This window comes from Mangifera indica, chromosome 1 (genome assembly GCF_011075055.1).
Source record: "Mangifera indica cultivar Alphonso chromosome 1, CATAS_Mindica_2.1, whole genome shotgun sequence".
NCBI classification, from domain to species: Eukaryota; Viridiplantae; Streptophyta; class Magnoliopsida; order Sapindales; family Anacardiaceae; genus Mangifera; species Mangifera indica.
The window spans coordinates 26,647,728-26,673,633 of record NC_058137.1 but is presented as its reverse complement, the minus strand read 5'-3'; the positions used below and the strand labels follow the sequence as shown (position 1 = coordinate 26,673,633).

Here is a 25,906-nt window from a genome sequence, read left to right as displayed (position 1 = left end):
ACGACGACGAGTTTTCGTTGCTGTTGTGACCGGCGACTTCTCAGGCAACTACGGGAAATTGGTGTTTTGTAAGGCTTTGAAAACTCTTTGGATCAATTGCTTAAGACTGTGAAAACTTTTGAAAGTTCCAAATTTAAAGCTGCATGTTATGAGTTTATGTTGCACAGTAGTAAAGTGAACAGTGAAGTGAACTCAATTTGAAAATATTAATAGATTTATTATTAATACGTATAAGAATTAAAGAGTATTTGTACGAAAAACAGCAAGCAAAACAATAATATACACATGCAGATTTTATGACTAAACTATAATTCCGGTTCAACCGACCGGTTCAAACAATTCCACCGATCTGATCGAAACTAGTACTTAAAACGATTTTTATTCCGATCCGATTTTAAAAACCTTGAGTATAAGATCAGACGCATTAAATTGTAGAGTTTGACTTCATGTCGACACCGATAGAAGTAAATACGGATCGGACCAAATCAAACTCAGGCATTCTTTAATTCAGATTCGATTAAAATAAAAAATAACTTAAATCAAATTTATCAAATCAAAATTAAGAATAATTCAAATTCTTAAATAAAATTATTTAACTTAAATTTAAGATTTAAATTCATAACTCATATTTTTAGTTTAAATTTCTAAGTCAAATTCATAACTTATTAATAAAACGATATTATTTTATATAATTCAAATAAAACCACAAATCAAGTTTGAACCAAAATAATCTACCCAATTCACAAATAAGATCAAACCAAACTTTCTCTAATTTAAATTTGATTATATTTTAAAATAGGCCGAACTTTCCTTACGAAAATTCAGTTTAAATCAAATTAAATGAATTTGAATAGAGTCAAACCAAGTCTAACTAGTTTTCAACCCCGAGCCAATTCGCTTCAAATTCAACCCTAATTAACGTCATGTTAGGGATAAGTTATACGGCATACCCTATACAAATATCCCCTACAAACCATCTGAAAATAAATTTCTAAACTCAGCACAATTGACCTTTTTAATCTAAAACAATGGTGCAAAGTGGTCAGCCAATAGTACAAAATTAACAACAAATGGTCATCCTACCAGTTATTGTCCATAAATTTTTTTCTTATTTCAAAAGTCGAAGTACCATGGGAATTTTAGTATGTGCAAAAAGTAAACAAGGATAAGGTACACTCCATAAGTATACCTGGTCCGCAGAAGCAATTTTAGAAATTTGCAGCAGGGCAGAAAATTGTTTCATGACACCAATAGAGCATATCTTTGGCTATTGCAAAGATTCTGAGAATCACATCCTATTCTATGTCTTCTGCAGTTGAATTTTTCCTATCTTTCACTGATCTGCCTCCTAAGTTTTAGCTGTTAAGCCGCTCAAAGAAATACAAATATCCCATCTCCTTTGGGGGGTTGACAGAAGCTCCAACCTTGTCATCATTGAAAATTACCCATCTACCGTCTTTAAGGATATGAGCAACGTAGTGACCACATTGTGTAGAGGTTCCGATATGGCTCACTATTCCAAACAGCCGGTATTCTGCAACAGGTAAAGGTAACAGCAGTTTAAACAAAGCAAACTAATCATATATAATTAAAACGGAGCAATGTTGTTCCCAATAACAAAGTGTTTCAACAGTCATCAACTGAAGTAACACTATTAACGATATAATCAGAACAATCTAGCAATTACTAAAATGAACAAGTAGTTTGACATACTGCTGTGATTTTCTTTTGTGATGGGCATACAAAATTTAGTGGCAAATTAATATTGAATTTTTGAAACTACTTAACCTTACCTAGGACAACACATTGCTAGCTCAGTAGTACATATTCAATCCAAAATATTCACATTCATCATGCAAACCACGAGCTATAATGGCTACAAGTAAATAAACAAGAAGAGATTAAAGAAACTAACTCCCTCCTCCATCTGTTGGACCAGAATCAACAGGAGTTTGTGCGATGCTTGATGAGGTAGCATCCATATCTGATGAAGCAGAAGCACCCGGATTGTTAAATATCCAATCTGTTGCTTTCTCAATGTCACCACCCTGTAGAAGGTCATAAGACATAAGAAACAGTAAGAATCCTTCTACTACTACATGAAGCAATTTTGTCGAATGTACCTTTACTGAAAGTAAATAAGAAGCAATAAAGATCTTACCGATGCCTTCAAAGCCTTCCGTGCAATCGCTTCTTGGAAACCAAATGAGATCAAAGTGTCAACTTTTGATTGGTCTATTGTTGCACCTTGTGACTGTTGGGAAAGAGGACTATCTATGTCTGAAACCAAAAAAAAAAAAAAAAATTACACCAATATCATTCACAGAAGTATACTACAGTCCGTGTTACGTGATTGTTTGTGAGGTATGAAAGTTTTGACATTGAGATACCTGGATCATCCATGTGCGAGAGTAACCAATTCATTGCTGCTTCCACTCCAGTGTTTGAGGTATTTATGGCAGCTTTCTGGCAATGAAGATGATTAAATCCCATCAACAAAAGCTGGGAAACAATATCCTCGTTGGCAACAGGCACATTTGATTCTGCCTCATCCTCAGGACCTGTTAATGTAGATTAGAAAAAAGACATAGTATCAAACCTGGGAAGCCTTTTTCTGTAGTGTGGATACAACTGATAATCTCTAAAACTATGCGATATTGCAGAATTCATAGAGAGAAAAAAAAAGCACTAATTAATTGGTCAAAGTTCTATTTACATGATCATACACAACTGCACATAGAGAATAAATGAAGACTGCAAACACAATGATTTCAGAAATTCTGTGAAGTATCACATACCACTCTCTGGTAACAGCTCCTCCCCAGGTTGAAGGCCTTTGCTGCGCATATGATTAATATCTATGATATCTGGAACGTCAATATATACATCTGGAAGGGCATATGTGATACATATAGGAACAGTCAAGTACAGTGCCAACAAAACAGAAATAATAATAATAGGCAATAGAAGTAATGAAGCTATAGGCAAGATACCAAGCTTCTTAGGCACCCAGCCCTCCTCCATTACAAATTTTCGCATGTGCAATACCAAATAGTCAGGAAATGATGTCAAACCAGCATTCCTGCATTGCCAAATACAAGTCAGTATGACTATGAACATTTTACAGGATTCGCTTGAACAAACCTCAAGCATCCTAACATAGTGACAAACCCAGAACCCCCCCAAAAAAAAAATCATTTTAGGAGCTATAAATGGTGAATTCTGACCTCAATTCATATTAAATTAAGCACCTATAACCTTCCTTGTAAAATTGCGTGGGCACATGGTAAATTTTGTACTATCTTATATTAACTGTCACCATAACTTGCTAAAATTAACATGGAAGCTTGTGAAAGATCACAAATCTTACTTGATTGCAGTTGTCTTAGCTTTCAAGGCAGTGCTATAAAAATCATGTATTTCCTCGGGAGCTGCAAAGGATGCTAGACATGCTTCTAGAGGAACCCTTGGACGTACAATCTCATCACTGGATCTGCTAGAAGCAGGCATGCTTAGCAATAATTCTAAAATCAATAAAAGCATGACCTTTAAACCATTTAAACTTACACGTCCTTTCCTTCTAAAATCTTTTCCGCTTTCAATTTGTGGAAAGCTTCTACTTCTTCTGAATTGTGTAACAAAAGAATCATTAGAATGCTAACTCTGGAAAGTATGTCTCAAAGAAAAAGACCAAAAGTACCTTTATTAGTAGCTTCATGCAGAGGAATATTCAATGAAAGAATGTAGTCAAGCCTTTTATTGTAAGCAACCTTGCCAGATGAACACGCGATACGATCTTCAATGCCAAACTTAAAACTCTTTGTGGGGTCCAAATCAGGTTTTCCAGAATGAGCACGTTCAACTTGATCAACAAAATGGAGAAAAAATTCCAAAGCATCCTGCAAGCAAAAGATCTTAACTATGATGGGCATAGGTTATGGCATCCTCCCCAATTGATGCTGATTTACTGCTGAGCAACAACAGCATTGGACAGATTACCCTCAAAATCTATTGTCCATCCAAAGTATAGGCATCCAAGTCTCAACAAATTAAGTGGTTCATATACCATATGGTATTTATTTAAATCATTTATGTACATAAAATGTAAGTAGATACTACAAGCGTGTGGCCAAAAGTGGACCAGAATCAAGAAAGATTTAGCAATACAGATATTGTTAACATACCTGTTGTCTCATAGAAGAAAATTCAGGATGACTGGATGCAATAACTGCTTTGAACATACGAGGAGGTATCCCTTCCTGTTTCTAAAATTTTTTGAAGGTGGGAAAAAAGAAAGAAAAAAAATTAAAAGTAAACAATGATTGTCAATATATAGATATATAAAATACTAACAAGATGTGTGAATGAAAATTCAACTTAGAAATAATTGGGTAAGCAACCACCAATTCTTTGAATCATACTATATAACTAAGCAAAATATCATAGATGATGAAGGTAGAAGTGATTAAACACATATAAGTTGCACAAAAGGAAGTTGAATTTGATTTCTAGAAAACCATGGACTGAATTAAAACAGGGTCTCAGAAATAATCATATCAATTACGCATTGGCAATTCCCTGATGCAACTTAAGAATCTTAAAAGGCACAAGCAAACTTGGAATATGATCAGAATGGTCAGTCAAGGCTTTACAGTGTCCGTTGTAGTTGCAGCATTGGCATTATCTTCTTTCTGAAAAAGAAGTTAGTCAAAACTAAATCAACTGGGCAAATGAGAGAAAAAAATGATGTATTGAAATCCATATTATGATTGTATGGTTACCTCCAAAGCTGGAATAGAGTATTTTCCAGATAGCAAACCATGTCCCAGCTTTGTTCTGCCACAAAATGAGGACAAATTAGAACAAACATGACAAATCCAAAACTGCCAATTAACTTCTTCAACCCAAATTTCAGTCACTGTAACTCATATTAGATGTCTTTCACTGAAGGAAGGAGAACTCGGAAAGCGGATACAGAAAATACCATAAAATTTACTCAGAATTATCCAAAAAGTATACCAAACAGGAGACATGTCAGTCCTAGAATTTGTAATGAATTGCAAATAACTACATCACAAGGAACAAAGATGCAATTACTAATACAAATATCAACCTAGTTATCACATAACAAATTAGAAAAAATTAGCAGCGATAGGGTGTTGATCACTTACAACTGCATATTGAGGTCCACAGTGGGATCTGCAGGAGCAGCCTCAAAAGCTGATTTTAAAGTTTGGTTCATGTAGTAACTGATGGCATTATGACACCAAAATAAAAATCAAGTGATTTAGCATAAACAATTTCCAAATGGAAGCGTGGATAGTATATATCCACAAACAAGACAACGGTACATGAAAATATTAGTAAATGCAACTAACCGCAAACAAAAAGACTGTGTTGAGAACACAACTTGCATGGTAGCTGCCAAGTAGCAGCTGCAATAAAACAAAGCCAGGAAACAAATTATTTCAATGAACACACCGCCCATAGCAGCAATTCACAGGAAGCACATTACCTATTTCCAAGATTGACAAGTCCTGTATATCCTGGCCCAAAAAGGGGCTCCACTTCCTGTCCACTTTCTTGAATACGATTCCAATCAAAGTTGGTATTTTGGTCAAGCTCCCTTTCAGCAGTTGTCATTTCAGTCTGAAGATAAGTGAGATTGACTTTTGATAAGATCTAATTCGTTTACATGATAAAGCACAGCTATACTTTGTGTCAAAATGCTAAATGTATTCAACTATAATTGTAGAAATACAGGCTAATAATCAAGAAATAAATTACTGTAAGAGACGAATAGTTCAAGCACTGCTTTACACTGGCAAATACAAATGGTGAAGAGTAAGTCTATAGGGAGGACTTCCTAGAAATAGTGTAGAGAAGAAAACAGTCAAAAACCAAATTAAGGCACAGCCCAAATTGCCCCCAACTGAAAACCAACCAATCTTCACAGTCAGACAAAACCATCCTGCCTAAATGATTATCTACTTAACATAAATATTTATGAACAAAAACATATAAAAATTATATAAATCTACACACTTTAAATGCATCTGGATCTTTAATTTTACCAAAATTTCCAGCCAAAAAAATCTTTTATTTAGTAGAGACCATGCAATACTCACCAAATACACACACACACATGCATATATAAGTTTTTCTTTAGACTAACAATTGATGTGATAAAATGATACTGGAATGTCTCGATGAGCAAGTCTCTCAAGTAACATACTATTACATTGCAGATATAATAATGAAAACACCATGTTTAAACAACTACTAGGCCCTAAATGTTGTTCCACATAACTAATTTACCTTCTTTAGTGATGAAAAATCAATGCCAAAAAATGCCAGATGCTGTGCTAAAAGTGGATCCAAAACACTATCATCCTCTGGATATGAGTAAACATCTGAGCTGCCACGATAAGTTACCATGATAAGTTTTTAATACATCTCAGAACAAATATTAATGCACAAATTAGATGAAAATCAGTTGCATCAGGAAAATTAAACTATCAAAAAGTCATTTTGTCTTCAGCTTATTTCAGACTCCAAAGTGCTTTACAGAGCTAGGCAGCACTTCCTAATTTAAAAACCACCTAGTGTATAAGGCATCTGCAACAGCCTATTTTTTACCTCAGTGAAACATATTCCCCTCTCAGACAGCTAAAATGCGCATCCCTATAAAACTTCAAGCAATTTAAAGTTTGATTTCTCTCATCAGACCAAGCATACATTGAACAGCATTGTTCCCTTCTCTTATATGCTAAACAGATCAGCTAGGCAACTCACACTATGGCTAACTAATTACCTAATGCTTACTCAAAGTTTGAAGAAAATTGCTCTCATTGAAACCATAAATAAACTTCACAGTAAGATTTTTGGTATGTCATCAAAGACAATTAGAGTATGAACAAGCTCAAAATTACATGTAAACAATAATTTACAAAAAAGTTTCCCAGTCTGCACAGAAGCATTACCTGCTCCTTCCAGATCAGCAGTAATTGTCCCAAGCTTTACAGCAAGAGGGTAGCCTGTCTCCTTGTAGTGTTCAATGGCATGGTTATTGCCACCAGTTCCATCCCAATTTTTCCTCCCACAAAGGATCATTCCATCGGTAAGATTCAGCCAGAGATTATCCCTCTTATCACACTTAGCACATTTCCACCCAGATGGCGGAACAATAACACCATTGTCGATCTGTTGCAAATTCATTGCACATGCACTGGTTTGCTTCTTATCAGCTGTCCATGCTGCAACTTGCTCTTTCCGCTCAGCACCCTCAGCCATTAATATGGCATCCACTGCCAACCTTACCTGTAATGTTTCACAAGGAACAATCATAATAAGATCTTTGCTTGAGACGGTAGCAACAATTTTACATTAAAAATAACAAGAAAGCAAAACAACAATTACCTTCTCAGGTAACTCCACCGAAGGAAAATGAAGTGTTACATAATCAGGCAATATGACTATGTTATGAGTTTCCTCATATTCAGCTTCACTGTTGTCAAATCCTCCTTCAATGCCTGGAAGTAGACCACAAAGAAACCATATACTTCTCTTCAAACAGCCAATAACCTTTGGATGTATAATCAATACCATCAAGCATGACCTTCTTTTACAATAGATGAAGCATTAGACACACAGAGACAGAATAAATGAACATATCTCAACCACTAAAATATTATAACTCACGGCCCTAGAATGCTATCAAAATATAGAACACAGCATCTTGTTCAAATACATATAGCCAAAAGAGTCCCTTTTTTTGAAGGCCTGTCTTCAAATCCTAAAAGTAGACCACACAGAAACCATATACTTCTCCTCAAACCACCAAGAACTAATGGAAGTATAATCAATTGATCAAGAATGGCCTTCTTTTATAATAATAGATATAGCATTACAAACACAGAGGCAGTGTAAATGAATAAATTTGAACCATGGAAAAAAAATAACACCCATACCCTAGAACACTACTAAATTATAGAGCTGAGCATCTTGTTAAATACCTATAGCCAAAAGAGTCGGTTTTTTTGAAGGCCTATCTTCAGGAACCAACTTTCTTGTTTGCTTTATATGCAAATAAACAGGGTTTCCAGTCTTCTTGAAGTTCCAACTCACACAGTCTTTCCCATAAGCAAGAAATGTATTCATGTCAATGAACAACCCACCTTCAGATCTCTGAAATTTATCCCCAGAATCAACATAATGCACCACATTGAAATCACATATTACCAATTAAACTGAGTAAAATTGAAGACAAACAAGCCTTGGCAAACTATAAACTTCCTATAGCTCAAACAGGTAATCTCATCACAATGATACAATTAGAATATAAAAGCATGAAGAACCAAAGAATGAGCTTGAACATAGAAACCATAACTCCCTCCCCAACTGGCAAGTCAAATGAAGTAAAAGTGAGTTAATTCATTTATATGCGTTGGTTTTTCTATCACAGGTCTATTATTCAATTTCCATTTTGTATTTCAATACATAAAAGATTTAAGAAAACTCTCAAGCAACACTCAAATTGAAAAAAGAAAAAAACTCTATTGAACTACATGCTCTACGTTACAACTAAGAAAATTCTAAAATTAACAAAAAACCAACGTTTTCCTTTCATTACGCACTTTCTCCAAGCAATGCAAACAAAAAGACGACAGTAACACAAATTGAACAAGAACATAGCTAGCAGTACTGTCTATAAATAGTAGAGCTAGTAAATTTCATTCCTGCCACGCCCAAGGAATTCGTAGAATTTTCTCTCTTTTATATTCCACAACTTTCTCGGCAGCCAAACAAACATGTACAATACTTTAACACAACAGATTTCCGGTTACAAACTATCATATGCTGGTTCCAACATGTCTTTTCATTCACGCCAAGCAGCACAATATAGCTACTTCTTTCATGTTTCCAAACCTTTTCCGAGAAACAAACGGAAAATCGCAAGAAAAGGAGAAGAAAATACCGGAGTATCGAAGGAGATGCAACATTCTTGCTTGAAGATGCGATTGGTTGGTTCGGGAATCCGAACCCGAGAGAGATTGGATCGGAGCAGGTCCATAGGGTTTATCATCTCTAGCTACAATAGAAAAATTAATTTGAAGAATTTGCTTGAAGAAATTGAAATTTGAATTGAAAAAGCGAGAGAGAGAGAGACAGAATATTTGGTTGGGTTGGGAGGAAGTAAACGCAAAGCTAATATGCGCCGAAAGATGAAGAAGAAGAAGAGTTAGTGCCAGTGAAGCGCAGGACTAGTGCGTTTTGAACTTTTGAGGATTGTATGAATAAATTACATAAATTAAAACCTTTTTTTGGAAATTTAAGAGATTATAATTAATTTTTTTAATTATTTATGGATTAAAAAATAAAAATATAAAAGCATTTTTGTGTTGTTTTATAGCAACATATGTAATAATATATTTGAAAAATAAATAAATAAAATTAATATATTTAATTTCTCATTTGAAATTTAAAAAAAAAATCATTTTCAATAATAATATAATAGAATTTATGCCAAAAAGACCAAAGCATGAAGGTCCAAAAGTTGATGATTATTTTCCAAAGTTATTAATGATTGGACATGAATGTTATCTTTTTTAACTTTCAATTATATTCTAACAAATTTCTGTAGTAAAATACCATTTTACCCTTTTGCAAACCTTTTTTTTTTTTTAAATTATTAAATTGAACAATCAATTATCAAATGAACTTTCACTTTTAAATTATCAAAAGTTATTCTTTTGCCTCTCTCTTTTAGAATAAGCAAATTATTTAGCAATAAACCTAAACACAAACCTTATCAACCGAATCATTTCATTCATCACGCTACCTCTTACTTTTGAATTGATATCTTTTTCTTTAAAAAATCTTATAAGACCGGATGTAATTTACGTTATATGAAAATAAAAATTTATAAAAGATAAACGACATCATTTGTGTTATATTCGTGAGGGATAATATTGATTATGTGATTTATTATCGGGAAACAACTGTATCAAGTTATTTTCGATACTTGTATTATAGTTTTTGTGACTTTAATTATATTTTAAATACATAAATATTTTATAATTAATTATTAATCAAATCAATTATTATCATATGATTTTATAATTAATATAAAACTTATTAATACTTAGAATAACATTATTATATTAAACTGAATAATCATATTTAGATGAATAAAGTGTATACGATCAACCATTTCTTCTTAGATTCTTGTCATTGACACCACATGTGGCATGACAAATTTTAATATGGATTATATGGATAATTATCTAAATTAATTAAACTAGATTTCCAATATCCAAACTATTTAAAGCTAAGCAAAGCAACGAAACGTTTTCTTTTGTTAAGCTTTTGTAGCCTTCTCTAATGGAACTTTAAGGGCATTACCGGTGATGACATGACTGGAGCTTTGTAATCTTTAGCTGAAGTTGTTGTAGGCGCCGCCGCCGCCGCTGGTCGAAATCGCAGCGGATCGACCTCTATCTCTTCAGGATTAGTAATCCACAGCATTCACTTCAGTTCAAAGTTCATTTCATCATCTGACTCTGAATCATCTATGTTGTTTTCTGGTACTGCTAACACCTTCTTCTTTGTCCTCGCCATAGACATCTCTTCCTTTACAGGCCTATCAAATTTTCTCTCTGTATTTGCATCTGAACTGCGTCTGCGTGAGGCCGCTCGAACCCGATGACTCTTTGGCTTCTGCCCGTCTGTTTCCTTAATGATTTTCTTATCTATGCACATTTGACCAGTCTTTACGAAGTAAGCCTCTAAATCAACCTGAAGAGCAACCCAGGTTTATTCAACAATTCGTTTAGATAATACCAAAAAGGATAACTGGTTTTGACATATTACCTCGTTAACAAATTTGGCATCTACAATCCATTTATAGCAAATGGGCTGCATTTCGCGAAGTGTAAGTCTACATGCTGTGATAATAGCTGCTGCAGCAATCACTGAAGGCCTGAACTTTGTAAAAGTTATATCTGCCATGTATTTTTACGCAAATTATAAAGAGAACAACAGAAGACATACACGAAATCGCTTATATTTTAAAGGTTTTGCACCCGCTTGTGCTTGGATTATGATCTCGTTTACAACTCTGCGTTGGATGTTTTCTGCTTCAGGAATCCTCGGAATCACCATATCAATGAAGGATATGGCTGTTACAGCTTCCAAGTTCCATTTGAGTGCTTTCAGAATTACAAGTTCCACTGCCAGTACATGTCTCTCATGCTCTATCATTTTCGTTTTTGCCTTTCATTGTTGATCGAATAAATCAGAAAATTAACAAAGAGTGTTTATTCTAAAATTATACTCCAAATTTGATTAATTTACCAGAAAGGCATGGACATTGAAGGTGTCAGGTTTCGTCTTATAAGCAAGCATTAAGCAACAGTTGGCAGCAATGGCAATGTCATCTCCCACACGCCTTAGCATTTTCTGAATAATCAAACAAGTTGGAAATTAAAAACCAAAATCTCTAAAAATCTTAGTTTCCGAATTATGTGGTTTCGATGTTGAATTACCGGAAGAGGGTTCCTTGAAATGAAGGAATCAAAGTAGTTCATAGCAAGATATGGCATATACGCATCAAAATTCTCACATCGAGAGTTCTGCAAGTAAACAATGTAAGATCTTTCACGAATTGACTAAAGATTGGTACAAAACTTCAAATCATTATGGGAAAGAAACGATAAGAAACAAAAACATTTTCATTTACTTTCTCTGGGGAACCAAACAGGAAAAAGAAAGCAAAAAAATCGGAAGAACTTACTTCAAGGATCACACGCGTAGCTGTCATTCTCAGAATCACTTCTTTGCTATCCGCATAGCCTATGGCAGCCATGAACTGCTTTTCCACTTCTTTGCACTTCTCAATATCTCTTTCTTGGAAACCAGCCACTGGATCATCTGGGCTGTAATCCATCTTCATGATTGTTTGTTTGTTTCTGGAGAAAATCAAAGAAAAGGCAGCAAAAACCAATTGCCCTCTCAAAGTTCTGTATTCGCCTCGGGTATTTAAAAGTAAGGTTTTAGTATATAATTTATATTTATAATTGAAACAGTAGTTTATTAATCGTTGGTGTTCAATTGGGATAAAGCTTAGAATTAAATATAGATTGGGCTTCTCGGATGGGAGAAACGTGAAGGAAAATTGCATCCTAACGGAAGAAAAAATCTATGACAAATTATGGGAACATTTGTGATTGCATTTAAGGGTAAATTCCGAACAAGTCAAATTGAATCTAAGTTTAATTTAAATTTGGTTCAAATTTTTAAAATTCAACTTAAACTTGTGCGAACTGGTTTGTAATGTTGTTGAAAACTCCTTAATGTGATAAACAATATTATCACTAGTTGTTGAAAACTCTTTAATGCATTAACCAATATTATCAATAGGATAAGCAATGTCAAGATTTGGGTGACCAACATAGTGAATGGTGCACTAGCTGGGTGAAATTTATTAGTATGACAACAATTTGTTTGCAAGTTCTCTCAAATTAATGGAACATACAATCTATTGTAGTAATTTGTTTAGTTCAAGTTTGTAAAAATATATTAGGTCTATAAGTACGGAGATCAAAACTTATATTACTCAAAATTAATTTACTTGTGTAAATGTTCAATCTATCACATTTATATATCACTTATTTATATTATTTTTATTTGACGTGGGATTTTTTAGTCTTCAACACTCTCTCTCAAATGTAATTATTATAAGCTATTAAACTCGTCGTTATTTTAGATTGTTAGATCCACTCATGTGGTATCATAGATTGTTAAGTCCACCGTTTAATTACCATAGGCCATTAAACCCACCATTCGACTGGGTGCTTTGGCACTTGGTATTCAAGATTATTTTAAGCTATTAGGTCAACCCATTTAGTTTTAGATTCTAATACTATATAGAAATATATTAGGCTTAGAAGTTTAAAAATGAAATCCATATTATAAAAAATCAATTGTCTTACGTTCAAGTTTCCAACAAAGTTCCACTGAAATCTGGGATAAAATAGGCAACGCTTGAGAAAGCTATAGACGGTTCATCAGCAAGCATTAAGACAAAAGAGGTAAATATGAGCTAACATAATGTACTAGAATACGATGAACAATGTATTTTGAGAAAGAAAGATGAAACTGACACGGGATTACAGAAATTCAGAGGGCCTTCGGCCTGGAAACTAGCTAATTTGTTTAAATATAGCCCACGAATGAAGCTCCATCCATGGCGGTTGTTCATCCTTCCATAGCTTAAACTCCTTCAGCAAGTAAGATTCAGTGGCTTGTTCAATGTATTTACTTCCAGCTGCAAAATGCCACCGCCTTTCTTTCGCTCTTTCGTCAAATTTAATGGTGAAAACCAAACGACTCCATTCAAGTAAATCAGTCAATTCATAGTCTATGAAACAATCATTAAAAAGAATCTTTTCCATCTTCGGGCAGTTGGACAAGAAAATATTCATAACCTCTCTGAGTAAGAATGCAACTTCAAACTTCTGCTTTTCCCTGTCTTCCATGTTCTTACTTACACCATATGCTATACTTGCCTGCAAACGGAGGCGCCCACTTACCTTTAGTGTTCTAAGTTCATGGCAGACTTTGCCAATCTCTTCTAATATACAAATAAAGCTTTGATTACAGAAGATATGCCCAAGAATTATGTGTTTAACATGTTTCCAGTTACAAACTGCATTTGTAAAGCCTCCGTTGGTTATTCTTGAGGTGCCAAGTAGAGTTAAACTTTCAAGTCTTGGTATTCTGTAATACAGCATAAATTATTCATGAAATTTCCATTAAAAGTGATAAGTACTACTGTAAAAATTTTTAAACAGAGAAAGAATATTGAATCAAATACCTTTCTGCAATGTAAAGAAGATGATGGTCTGATATCTCGAGGTATTTTGGAATTAAAATACTCTTTATGGACAATCTCCAATGCTCCAAAGAAATCCCAAATGCATCCTTGCCGAAAAATATACTTTCTAATAGCTTCATGAATTCGACATCTATATCCTTAAAACCATCCAATAACTGGACATTTTTAGGAGTCAAATGGCGAAGTTTGAATGATATTCCAGAAAAAGAATCAACATTTCTAAGAGCGGCCATTATAGGACTCAAATCAATCTCATTTTGCTCCCAAAACAAGATATCCCAACAGCATAATCGCCATGATTGACACACTCTTAAAACATTACCGGGCAAGTCTGTGAAGGAAAATATTTTCTTGAGAATATGAGGATCTAAATCCTCCCATCTTCTCAAGGACCCTTCCTTCATCTCACCACAAATCTTCTTTTGCTCAAACTCAGTCTTCTTCATCTGCAAAAGACAATTACATATTATTGTCAAACACACCAGAACTTTCAATCAACATCACCATATCTTGTTAGACACGCACAAAATAAAGTTGGATAAGTTACAGATTCCATTGTTTCACCCGACATTTAACCCTAAATTAAAGCTAATACCATATTCCTTAAAATCTCTTTATGTATCAAACAGTGTTTGTATGCAGACATATCGCTTTGTCACTTTGTTTTTGAAAGGGCAATAAATTTAAGTCAAAAATAAATCTACAATTGAAGCTTATCAATGTCAACCTAATGATTTTTGTCTACCTGGTAATTTTCACAAATAATGAGATACAAAACCTCTTAAAGAACAATACTTACTGCATATGTTGCTAGTTCCAAGTCTAGAAATAACAAACAATAAAAACTCTACCCTAAACTTCAGTCTATTAATTGAAACTGCTTTTCATTCTCCATACTATACCTAGTTTGATGATGAGTAGCGAGTTCAAAACAAAAATAAAAAACTCAGTGATACAATAATCAAATTACATCGCAAAACTTCAAATTATATTATAATTTCATAGCACAGTTATTGAGTTGCAATGTAAACATATAAGCACCTGAAAAAGCCGACGACGGAGAAGAGGAAGAGACGTAAAACCAACAAATAAAACAGTAACGTAATTGTTCCTCTCGAGAACCAGAGAGAAGTCTACAGTTTATACGTCTCTTAGATTCTGCGTGACGGAAGGAAAGGCAGAAAAACAGGTTACGTGCATCAGTAATCAGAATATGACACGTGTTAGAATACCCATTTATTTGAGAAAAAAGGGTTTTCTTGACCTTCAAGTTTAGTTCTAGAATTACCCTTTTAACTTGATAAGGAATATTTATTATTATTAGAGGGTGCTTTTAATTATTTTTATTAAGATTGACAGTAGAAATATTAGGAAATATAATTATAATAATAATGATACTATTAATGAAGTACTGATTTTTCATCATTCTAATTGCCAATTTAGAAAACCCATCATGAAATTAGGTTTTAAAAAGGCCAAAGGACTATTTCTCACCCAAATTTTGTTGCATATAAAAATCATATTTGTAAAGTTTGAAAAATTCAAAGTTTCATCTATAACGCAATTATTATTAAAAATTTTTATTAAAAACAGAAGTAAATCATTCTATTAATAATATTAAAAAGATATAAAATTCATTTATTTCTCTTTAAATTTTAAAAACTAACAACTTCATTAATGGCTAAAGTTTTTTAATTTTGAAAAGTTATATTTTCTCCCTTAATTTTTTTCATCACCTCTCCAGCCTTCTTCTCTGACGTTGACAACCTCCCTTCTCCACCTTACACCTTTGGTTGATGCATGAGAAGAAATCTAAAATGAATCTCTTTATTCGAATCTCTTTGTCGAAGACAAAGAGATCTGGCAACTAAGAAATCTAGAATCTCTTCATTAGAGAAAAAGATATCTAGATCTCTTCGTCTTGTTGTTGAAGAGACAATGACGAGATGAAGAGGTCTGGAATAGATATGATTTTTTCACCTCTACCAAAAAAATTTGTTTTAGATTATTTTTCGTACATCGATCAATGGTTTAAGGTGGAGAGAGAAGGTCGTCGACATTGGAGGGGAGAAGAAAACATGTCTAAGGTTTGGGGGGGAAGGGGGAGGAATATAACTTTTTAAAGATAGAAAACTCTAGGTAAGGGTGAAATGTTAGACTTTAAAACTTAGGGGGGGGAATGAATTAATTTTATATTTTTTTAGTATTATTAATAAAATGATGGTTTTACGCCTGCCTCTAATAAAAAATTTTAACCCCAGTTAGTTAATGAATAAAACTTTGAATTTTTTAAATCCTATAGATATGATTTAAAAAAACGCAACTAAACTTAAGTGGGAAATAGTCCTTTGGCCTTATAAAAACTCCCTAAAATATTGCATCTATTTTTTTTTTTTTTTTATTACCAACATGGTAATTAAGTTAATTATGTAGTAAAAGTGAAAAAATGGAAGAATCGTTTTCATCTTGAGGAATTGGGTGGACATGAATCGTGATCACCTTCAGAAAATATTCAGTCCTCTTACTTGTCTGGCAATGTCACTTCAGTGTGCCAGCCATGGCAATTAGGCTGTTGGCAAGTCTTCTGTTGGACACAAAAGAGGTTTAATAGGTAGACTGGACACAAAAGAGGTTTAATAGGTAGACTGTACCGGGTTTTATTTATTTTGTATGATTGGTGCAACTTCAAAGGGCAGTCTAAGTTGAATGGGATTCCTCATTACCCAGTGAGATGGAAATTTCAGATGACCATCTTCTTTACTTGCTGAAAGGCTAGCAATGGCTTCAACAGGGTTGCAGAACAACTGGGTTGAAGAGTTTAGCTCTATCGGAATAACAGCGGGAGGAATCATGAAAGCAATGTGCAACTGGAAAATTTTCGAATGTGTTCATCTCCAACAAGTTAACTTTGATTCAAAGATTTTTTTTTTAATTGCAGATTTTTAGTTGATCTATGTTTTACCAGGGGCTTCAGATTCAGATGATTTAAATGTAAGTGCACAATTTTGCAGATGATTTTGAAGATGCTTGAACAATTTTTGCTAATTTTATTTCCACATTTTGTTGTGCTAACAAGATATGCGCACGCAATCTCTTGATGACTTGAGCTTTAATTGTTCACCTTTGCCCTTGATCTCTTTTCTTCTTTTGTTTCAAGCACTAAAATCTAAATGCTCATAAAGTTTAATACAGAGATTATACAGTTCTTCGGATTTCAAATTTGTTTTACAGAAGTCCAATGGCATCCAATCTGTCGAACAATGCATTGCTGCAGTAACTGTCCCTCTCATCTTCAGTGCTACCATTGACATAGGTTGTAGATGATGAATTCATCGGAGTTGAGGTAGAAGAAGGCGTCGATAGAATCGAACCAAAGCTCATTTTTGGGATGTTGCCACCATTTATGTTGGAAATTTTTGCTTGGTTGTGTGATAGAGAGTCACTGTAACTGTACTGATAGCCATAGTTTGTTGTTTCAGTAGATCCGTTTGGCATTTGGAAACACTCTGCACCATCCTGATTCAAGTTTGCTAGGGAATTTTGCCAGCCAAAGTTGCTGGGTTCTTGAGAAATTTGCTCCAAATTGGCTTGCAGGAGTTGGGTTTCACTCAGAAATTGAGCACTTGACTCACTAGCCGGCTTTGTGCAGGCTTCAACAGGGCACTGAAGCAAGTTTTGTTGAAAGGATAGCATTTGGTTGAGGTGCCCTTGAACATTTTCAGGACTAAATTCCTGAGCTCTGTGTTGGCAGGATAAGAGGCTGGTGGCAAAATTTAGAAAATCCGGAGTGAGAAAAGGCCCAAGACCAAGACAATTGGAAGCATTAACTTGAGAAGAATTGCAGAAATTTGAGGCAAGAAACGAAGACAGTTGAAGAAGATCAAGGCGAGGGCAATGAGTCACTGGATCAATTCCCATTTTCAACAGTTTCTTCTTGATGTGAGTGTTCCAATAGTTCTTTATTTCATTATCAGTTCTTCCAGGCAAGTGAGCAGCAATTGCAGACCACCTAAAAGAGCAGAAAATTGTTTACAAAAAAGTATGAAACAAGTTTTTACCAGACTGAAAGATAGAAAATGTACTCACTTATTTCCCAGAACTTTATGTAACTGAACAATAGTTTCTTCTTCTCCAACTGAGAACATCCCTCTCTTGATGTCAGGCCTCAAATAGTTTGTCCATCGAAGCCTGCAACTCTTTCCACATCTTTTCAGCCCTGCAAAACAGAAACAGAAAGACAACCCATTAAAAGTTTATAACATTACGACAAAACACAGAAGAAAAAAGAAAAATTAATGGAGAAATGAATATAATAACAATATACCAGCATTCTTGGGAAGAGTTCTCCATTTGCCATGGCCATGTTTCTGAATATAATCAACAAGTTTCTGATCTTCTTCAGCCGTCCATGGACCTTTCTTGAGCCCATTTTTGTCAGAGCCTGATGACTTTCCCATGGCTGAGAAGCTTTACAGAATGTGTTTGTGTTGAAGTTTTGGAGCAAAGAGTGAAGCTGGTTGGTGGGTTGTATAAATAGGCAAAGAAAGAAGCAAGCTAAGAAGAAATTAACAAGTCAATGGGATTTGGTGCCGCCCTGTTGAGGTACGTGTCTTGTATTGAAGAAAATTATACGCCTAATGACGCTCTTTTCTACCTTCAATTGTAAAAGTAAATTCAATTTGGTGTCTTTGTTTCATCAGTATAACGTAATCAACATGCCATTCTCGGTTGCGTATTTGAAAACTGTTCATTTTTATATATCAACCATACGCTTGTGAGGAGTGGATTTTAGTATAGCAGAGTTGAGCCCAAATGAGAATCAAATCGGTGGATTTGAATTTAAAAAAAAAAAAAGTGAATTAGAGGTCAAACTAGTCATGTGTTGTCAGACAACCGTTGGAAAGAAAAATGAAGGATGGTTGAAAAAGAATTTGAAAATAATGGATTTGCGCAATATTACATGTAATTAGTTTTGACTACTCAATTAAAAATTTAACTGATATATCAATATATGATAAATATTAATTTATTATTAATTTCAAATTACTCAATCACGTGATAATATATTATTTAAGTATTTAATTAAATATTCAAAATTATATATATATATATATATGAGTTTATCTTCTTGTTAATAATTTATTTAGAGCAATGTTATATATATTTAGTTTTGAGTATTCAATTGAAAATTTAATTTATGTATTATTATATGATTAAATGTTATTTTATTATTAATTTAGAATTACTCAATAACAAATTATTTGAGTACTCAATTAAATATTTAAAATTGAGGGGAAGAAAAGGTGTGAAACTGAAATTTTTATAAAGTCGGGGGGTGTTTGTAATGGGAAAAAAAATGAAAGTTTAAAACTAAGGCTTGGGAGAGAAATCAATTTTTAAATTTGAAAAATGTGAGATTAAGAGATAAAAATAAATATTTTAAAATTTTAGAGTAATTTAAAATCTAAATCTAAATAAAATTTTTAAATAATAATTTTATTTATGATAATAATAATAAATTTTAATAAATAAATAAATTTTTAAATTTTTAATAGTTAATAAATAAATAATTAGATTTACTTCAAATTTTGGGTGGGAAATAGTCTTTTGGCTTATCCAAAATCATAGCAACAATTTTTAAGAAATAATTCAATTGGGTTTGACTGAGGAAGGTATTGAAGTGAAGTGGCAAAGAGTGATAGGCCAGTTGAGAAATTCCATCATCCACAAGTGTAAGCTCAATCCTTTGATTTTGGTGCGTGTCTCAACTCAAATCCATGAACAGGTTGTTGACACGTTCAGAAATCTCTTTCAATTTTCACCTGCTGCTTCCTGTACAACATTCTTACTTTTCCAAACCGGATTAGCTGTCCCACACTGATTATGCATGCATGGCTCCATGCCACTGGAGATGCAGCCGACTCGGCTCTTCACCCCAAACGAAATTAACCTAAAATGGAATATAAAATCAAGGCAAAAGGCCCATGCAACATTGACATTTTCCTAACCAGTAGATGGAATTCGTTAGTTCAATCAGAAGTGCTTTTCAAAGAACAGCACTTTATTCAAACTTGAGACCCGGCAAAGAACGAATTAAAAATGAACTTGTAACAGTCTATTTATTGAAACCTAACTCTAAAATTGTATGCACAGTGAGAATGAAGGTGGAGCTCTGAATGAAGACTAAAACTTTCTTAGTAAACAATCCAAATTGGTCTCTCTTGAATCGATTTGACTTATATGAATAATTGGTTTGAAGCTACACTAAGTAATACGGTTTGTAATTAATTTTGAGTATTTAATTGAATACTTAAATGATATATCGTTATATTTTATTATTAACTTAAAATCACTTAATTATATGATAATTTAATATTTGGTTATTAAATTTATACTTAAAATTAGGTGCATATTGCTTTCAAACTGAGCAAACTTGGTCTTGAAAGTCTACTCAGTTTGGTGCGGTTTAGTTTGAATTTATTTAATTTAAATTTAAAACAAGCTTAAGCAAGAAGAATATGCTCGTTTTTTAAACCAAATTGAATTCAAGTCAAACGGTATTCAACTCAAGTTCAATTCAAATTTATAATTCGAATCTATAACAAAACGATATCATTTTGTAAATAAACTACAAACTTGAATCTCAAATTGAAGTGATGAATTTGAATAAAAAATTTAAACCGATATCAAGATAAACCGAATCAAAGTATTTTTTATTTAAACTAAACTTGAATCAATTTTGATTTTAATTTGGCAAGATAAAACCAAAATTAAATTAAACCATTTTTAATTTAAATTAAATTTGAACGGAAGGTATTCATATTTATTAGATTAGCTGCATTTGTCACTTCATGGAGTTTGATTGGCGGACGTTTCACTGTTTGGCTGTCAACTAAAGCTTGGAATTTGGCAAGACAAGAAAGAGGATAACAGCTTTCATGCATGTGATCTTATTTTGACTCAAGCCAGTCCTGCCATTTGATGTTTCATTTCAAAACCAGGAACACCGTCCTCCATTTTTAAGCTTTCAAAATCATCCTACATTTCTCTGAATCTGCTCCTTCAATTTTTGCACATAATCATGGGATATTTTAAAACCTTGCGAAACTTATTTAATTCATTTTATAAATGATGAATCTTTTATATAAGGCCAAAGACTTCTTTTCCCAAACTCTTATTATTTAATTTTTACTTGTTAATTGTTAAAGTTAATAAAATCTATTAATTTTAAAATTTTATTTTATTTTTTGTATTTAAATCTTAAAAACTAATCATTTCTTTCAAATTATATTTTAAAAAATAATATTTTCTCTTAGGATTTATTTTTCATTTTCCAATCCCTCTCTTTGACAATCTCTTCCTCCCCGTGCTTTATTTCTCTCCGACAATCTCTCTCTCTCAAAGTTTTGCTCGCTCCAGTCATCTATTTTCTGAGATGAAAGATGAGATGAGATCTCATTTTTGTTTGGAAAGACGAGATCTGATCTTGTCTCATCTTTGTCCCAAAAGATGAACAATTAGAGTTAACAAAACCTTAGGATAGAGACACATTTGAAGGGAGAGAAAACGTCGAAAATGAAACCGGAGAGAGCGACTAGAAAATGAAAAATAAATTCTCAAGGAAAATATTATTTTTTAAAACTTGATATAAAATAAATTGTTAGTTTTTAGGATTTAAAAATAAAAAAAAAGATAAAATTTTATTTTTATATTACTAATTAAATAATAATTTTACTTTTAAAACCAAAAAATTTTATTAATTTTAACAACTAATGGTTAAATACTTCAGTTTTTACAAATTAGTCATGAAACTTTGGCTAGAGAATAAACCTTGGGTGGGAATAAGTCATTTGGCCTCAATATAAAATTATATCTAATTTATTCCAATAAAAAAATAAATAAATTTTAACCAACCTGTAGCTGGTCTCAAATGAACAGTCTTGGTCAAATTGACAGTAAATCTATTAATATTGCAATCTCAAAACAGTACTTTTGAAGTGACTCTATTTATTATTAGATAGATATAGAGGGAAAGTCATGATCCCCTTTTAGAAATTCAACAATACAATTAATTAACGAAATTGAAAGCCGAATAAATCAAGATTACTTCCCTATTTACTTTCCTCGATCATCAACTAGTCAATGAAATTAAATTAAAATTGGCTAACATTGGCCATCCCATTTTTGTTCCATTTTAATTTCCAAGGTCAGCACTTGCATGTGCTTCAAAAGGAAAATTGTGGCCATCAATAATGCCACCTAATTATTTAACTTGTATATTAATAGATAATTCATATTATTAAAAATAAAAAGTAACCCAATTATGTAACCAGCTAATCCATCTTAGCCATGGCTTTGCCATTCATATGATATGACATATTAATTTATATTTTATAATATAATACATCTTATTGATACAGATCGATATATATTTTTTAAAAAAATATGATATAATAAGAATACATATAAAAAATCTTAAAAATTTTAAAATATTTATGATATTTTCTAAAATAATTGTCTATCAATTAAAATTTGTTGTTATTATTTTATTTTTTAAAAATGATATTATATAATATAATATTTAATATATGATATAAAAATTAAATTTTTAATATATGATAAAATACAAAATTAGACTATTATATTGTAATTGGTTCAAAGTCTTGGCAGATGATACACCTAATATTATTTATTATTATTTTTCCGCACGAGTTTCGGAAGAGGAATTGTAAAGAATCAATTATTGGTTAAACGATGCCTACTATCGGATAAGCTTGTGCTAGATTTATTCCACATAAACGACAACCATTTTCTATATATATTGCAGATTCCAACTTCATACTACAAATTTCAACGTCCCATGTTAATAATGTAACACTTAACAAATAGATTAAAAGATTATAAGAATTAGTAAAATTTATGAAATATTAAAATTTTTAGAGAAATAATTTGGATTCGAATCTTTATTACGATCATGAAATCTTGACTTATTATAGCCTCTCATTATAGTATGATAGTTTATAATTATCACGGTTTAGATATACTCTGACAAACTATCTAAATATTATTATTAGGGTTGGACTCGAACTGAGTCAGTTCGAGCTCTAGCTCGGTTCGGCTAGGTTTGAGTTCAAAACGAGCAGGGTTCTGTTCGGCTCGATCGAGCTTGAGCTGGTTCGGATTGGCTCGATAGATTTTTTTAAAAAATTTTTTATACAAAACGATGTCGTTTTGATATGAAAAATGAGCCGTAAATGAGTCGAATCGAACTCGAGCCGCTCATAAATAAACCGAGCCGAGCCCGAGCTAGCTGCGAGCCGAGCTAGGCTCGGCTCGAATCCAGCCCTAATTATTATGTGTATAATATTTATATTATGATGTGTCTTCCAATAAGTAATACTATGTATACATGCCCTAAATATACAAAATAAGTCAACAAATAATATATTATTATGTGATTTGATAATTTTTAATATATTTTTATTCTAACAAGTTTTAATAATATTGTGTGATTAAATGATTATATAATTTAATAAAATTTTGTACACAGTTTTTAATACTTAATTAATTAATTATTTAAATAATATATTTTTATATGATTGAGACATTTATTATTTAGATATTCAATTGAATACTTGTACCAAGTAAATTTAACATTGTTTTATATATTTTAGGGTTTATTATTAACAGCCGTGTGATTTCGTATAAGCATGTGTGGATGTAAAGAATTGTTAATATTCAATTAGATGACGTCTATGAAAATATTATACATATTGATTAGCTTGATGTTGGTGGGCATTACTACAACACGTATGATCACTTGTCATCGTCTTCAATTTTCTATACACGTGTTGCAAGTTAAAGTCACACATATAATAAATATAATTTAAATTAGTGATATATAAGTGTGAGAGATTAAAATTTATTATAAATTAATTAGTTTTGTATAATATAAGTAAGTTTCGATCTCCACACTTATAGGTCTAATATATATTTTGATATATAAGTATAAGAGATTGAATTTTAATATAAACTAATTAGTTTAGTGTAATATGAATTTTAATATCTATATTTATAGACATAATATATATTCCGACAATACGTAATTATATATCGTTTCAAATTATAGTTAATCATCAAGCAAATATTATGCTAATTTTGGGAATTATGATGATGTTCCATGTTAATAATGTTGAAGATTTTCGTTACAAGAGTATTATATTAAGAGTTAATCTGAATATTAAGAGTTTGGGTTTGACTGCCTTTATTATCTGCATTAGTAATTTATTATTTACAATTAAGGTGGGGTAAAGAAAATTGCATTAGGTGGATTACCAAATCGTTAATAATTTAATATGATGTAGGCTAAATTTTCTTTGAAATAATTCATTTTACTTTTCCTATTGTACAAATACATATAAATATAAAAATTTATAATTATTTTTTATTAAAAAAAATGAGATAATTATATTAATATATCTAGTGATGCTGAACCGACAGCAAATGATAGCGTTACCTGATTCACTTGTCATTGGCTAATGGTTAAAAACATTAAATGTGTACAAGAGCCAAGGTCTACACGAAACTGGGAAATAAAATAAGTAACCGACGCAAACAAAGAGAAGACAGGCTGCTTATTTAAATTATTTTATTCACGTGTATCATGCTTTGACTTATATAGAATAGAACCATGACCCAGAAAAAAATTAATAAGTAAAAAAATAAATAAATAAATAAAACACTATTTATTATCCAAATTTTAACTTAGTTTCAATAATATATTTCTGATAAATAAAAATTTTAAATATTTATTTATTTTTAAATTATTATTAAATTTTTTATTATATTTAATGATAAAATTATTATTTAATAATATTATTAAAAATACATATAATTTTATTTTATTTTCTCTCTTAGGTTTTAAAAATTAACTTTAATTTTTATACTTAAACTTTTAAAAGTGACTCTCTCAAATCCCTAAATTTTTTCTTCACCTCTCTCTTTAGCCACCAACGACCGATGCGACGCATTACTAGACAACTATCGCCATCCTTAGACAACGATTATCATCTAACGATCATCTTTTAGACGACTTCATCTTGTTTCTCCATCATTGGTCTACTATTCATCAGAGAAAGTGATTGAATTTTAGGTTTTATATCTTAGAGGAGAAAAATGAATTTTTGAAAATTTAATCAAAAAGGGAAATTTAAATTTTCAAACCAATAAAGAAAAATAAGATATAATATTAATTATTTTAATATTACTGATAAAATAATGATTTTAGCTCTTAACATTAATAGAAATTTTACGGTATATCCTAACAAATTAAAACTTAGATAAATTTTTAAATTTTTAATCTACTATAAATATATATTTATCATTCCATCAAAACTTAGATGAAAAATTATCCTTTTCTCCAAAAAAAAAAAAGAAATGGAGATGAGATAGGATAAGATCCTACCTATACAATGCTCATGGCGTAGATTCGTGAATTAAGCCAACTTACAAATTCTAGTCAACACTGGATAATTAATAAACAATAAAATTGTATATATATATTTTAGATATATAAATATATATATATTATTATATAATTAAATAATTTTAAATTAATATTAAAGTAACATATATAAATATATATAATTATATTTTTAAAATAAATAAATAAGTTTTATTCTATACACTAAGTATCCAAATTGTATTATCATAATTTTCACTTTTATATTAAGTGGACTACCAAATAGTTTATAGTTATAATTTTCACTAATACAATATTAATTAAACAGTATTATATATATCTAATTTTAAATATTTAAATAATATATATTATGTAATTAAATATTATTTTATTTTTAAGTTAAAATTAATTAATTATATAATAATATATTATTTAAATAATTAATTTAATATTCAAAATAGCTACTTGTAAATTTATTAGGGGCAGTTATATCCTGCCCAATAAATAGCAAAATATAACCCACCAGCCAAAATTGAATGAGCTGGGTT

General features: G+C 31.7%; 4 protein-coding genes across 4 annotated transcripts; all 4 read right to left on the bottom strand.

The window, feature by feature from the left end:
- Positions 1–1,089: 1,089 nt before the first annotated feature.
- Positions 1,090–9,280, bottom strand: LOC123226924 (ubiquitin carboxyl-terminal hydrolase 14-like). Its single transcript, XM_044651502.1, has 20 exons — positions 8,978–9,280; positions 8,016–8,187; positions 7,420–7,532; positions 6,984–7,320; positions 6,319–6,413; positions 5,516–5,649; positions 5,379–5,435; positions 5,172–5,249; positions 4,782–4,836; positions 4,653–4,691; positions 4,185–4,265; positions 3,701–3,899; positions 3,568–3,625; positions 3,371–3,493; positions 2,994–3,082; positions 2,799–2,888; positions 2,391–2,561; positions 2,162–2,280; positions 1,916–2,048; positions 1,090–1,534 (listed from the first exon to the last, which is right to left on the bottom strand). Exons 1-20 carry the CDS (start codon positions 9,083–9,085, stop codon positions 1,356–1,358), a joined length of 2,430 nt encoding a protein of 809 aa, XP_044507437.1. The 5' UTR covers positions 9,086–9,280; the 3' UTR covers positions 1,090–1,355.
- A 1,247-nt stretch (positions 9,281–10,527) lies between these two features.
- LOC123229898 (putative cyclin-D2-3) lies at positions 10,528–11,947 on the bottom strand. The gene is made up of 6 exons (XM_044655957.1): positions 11,795–11,947; positions 11,547–11,633; positions 11,356–11,460; positions 11,085–11,274; positions 10,873–11,003; positions 10,528–10,797 (listed from the first exon to the last, which is right to left on the bottom strand). The coding sequence occupies exons 1-6, from the start codon at positions 11,945–11,947 to the stop codon at positions 10,528–10,530; spliced, it is 936 nt and encodes a 311-aa protein (XP_044511892.1).
- Positions 11,948–13,077: 1,130 nt separating this feature from the next.
- Positions 13,078–15,062, bottom strand: LOC123214035. The gene is made up of 3 exons (XM_044633725.1): positions 14,939–15,062; positions 13,877–14,343; positions 13,078–13,779 (listed from the first exon to the last, which is right to left on the bottom strand). The coding sequence occupies exons 2-3, from the start codon at positions 14,341–14,343 to the stop codon at positions 13,203–13,205; spliced, it is 1,044 nt and encodes a 347-aa protein (XP_044489660.1). The 5' UTR covers positions 14,939–15,062; the 3' UTR covers positions 13,078–13,202.
- Positions 15,063–16,921: 1,859 nt separating this feature from the next.
- LOC123214026 (transcription factor MYB41) lies at positions 16,922–18,406 on the bottom strand. Its single transcript, XM_044633714.1, has 3 exons — positions 18,222–18,406; positions 17,984–18,113; positions 16,922–17,906 (listed from the first exon to the last, which is right to left on the bottom strand). The coding sequence occupies exons 1-3, from the start codon at positions 18,352–18,354 to the stop codon at positions 17,123–17,125; spliced, it is 1,047 nt and encodes a 348-aa protein (XP_044489649.1). The 5' UTR covers positions 18,355–18,406; the 3' UTR covers positions 16,922–17,122.
- Positions 18,407–25,906: the final 7,500 nt, after the last annotated feature.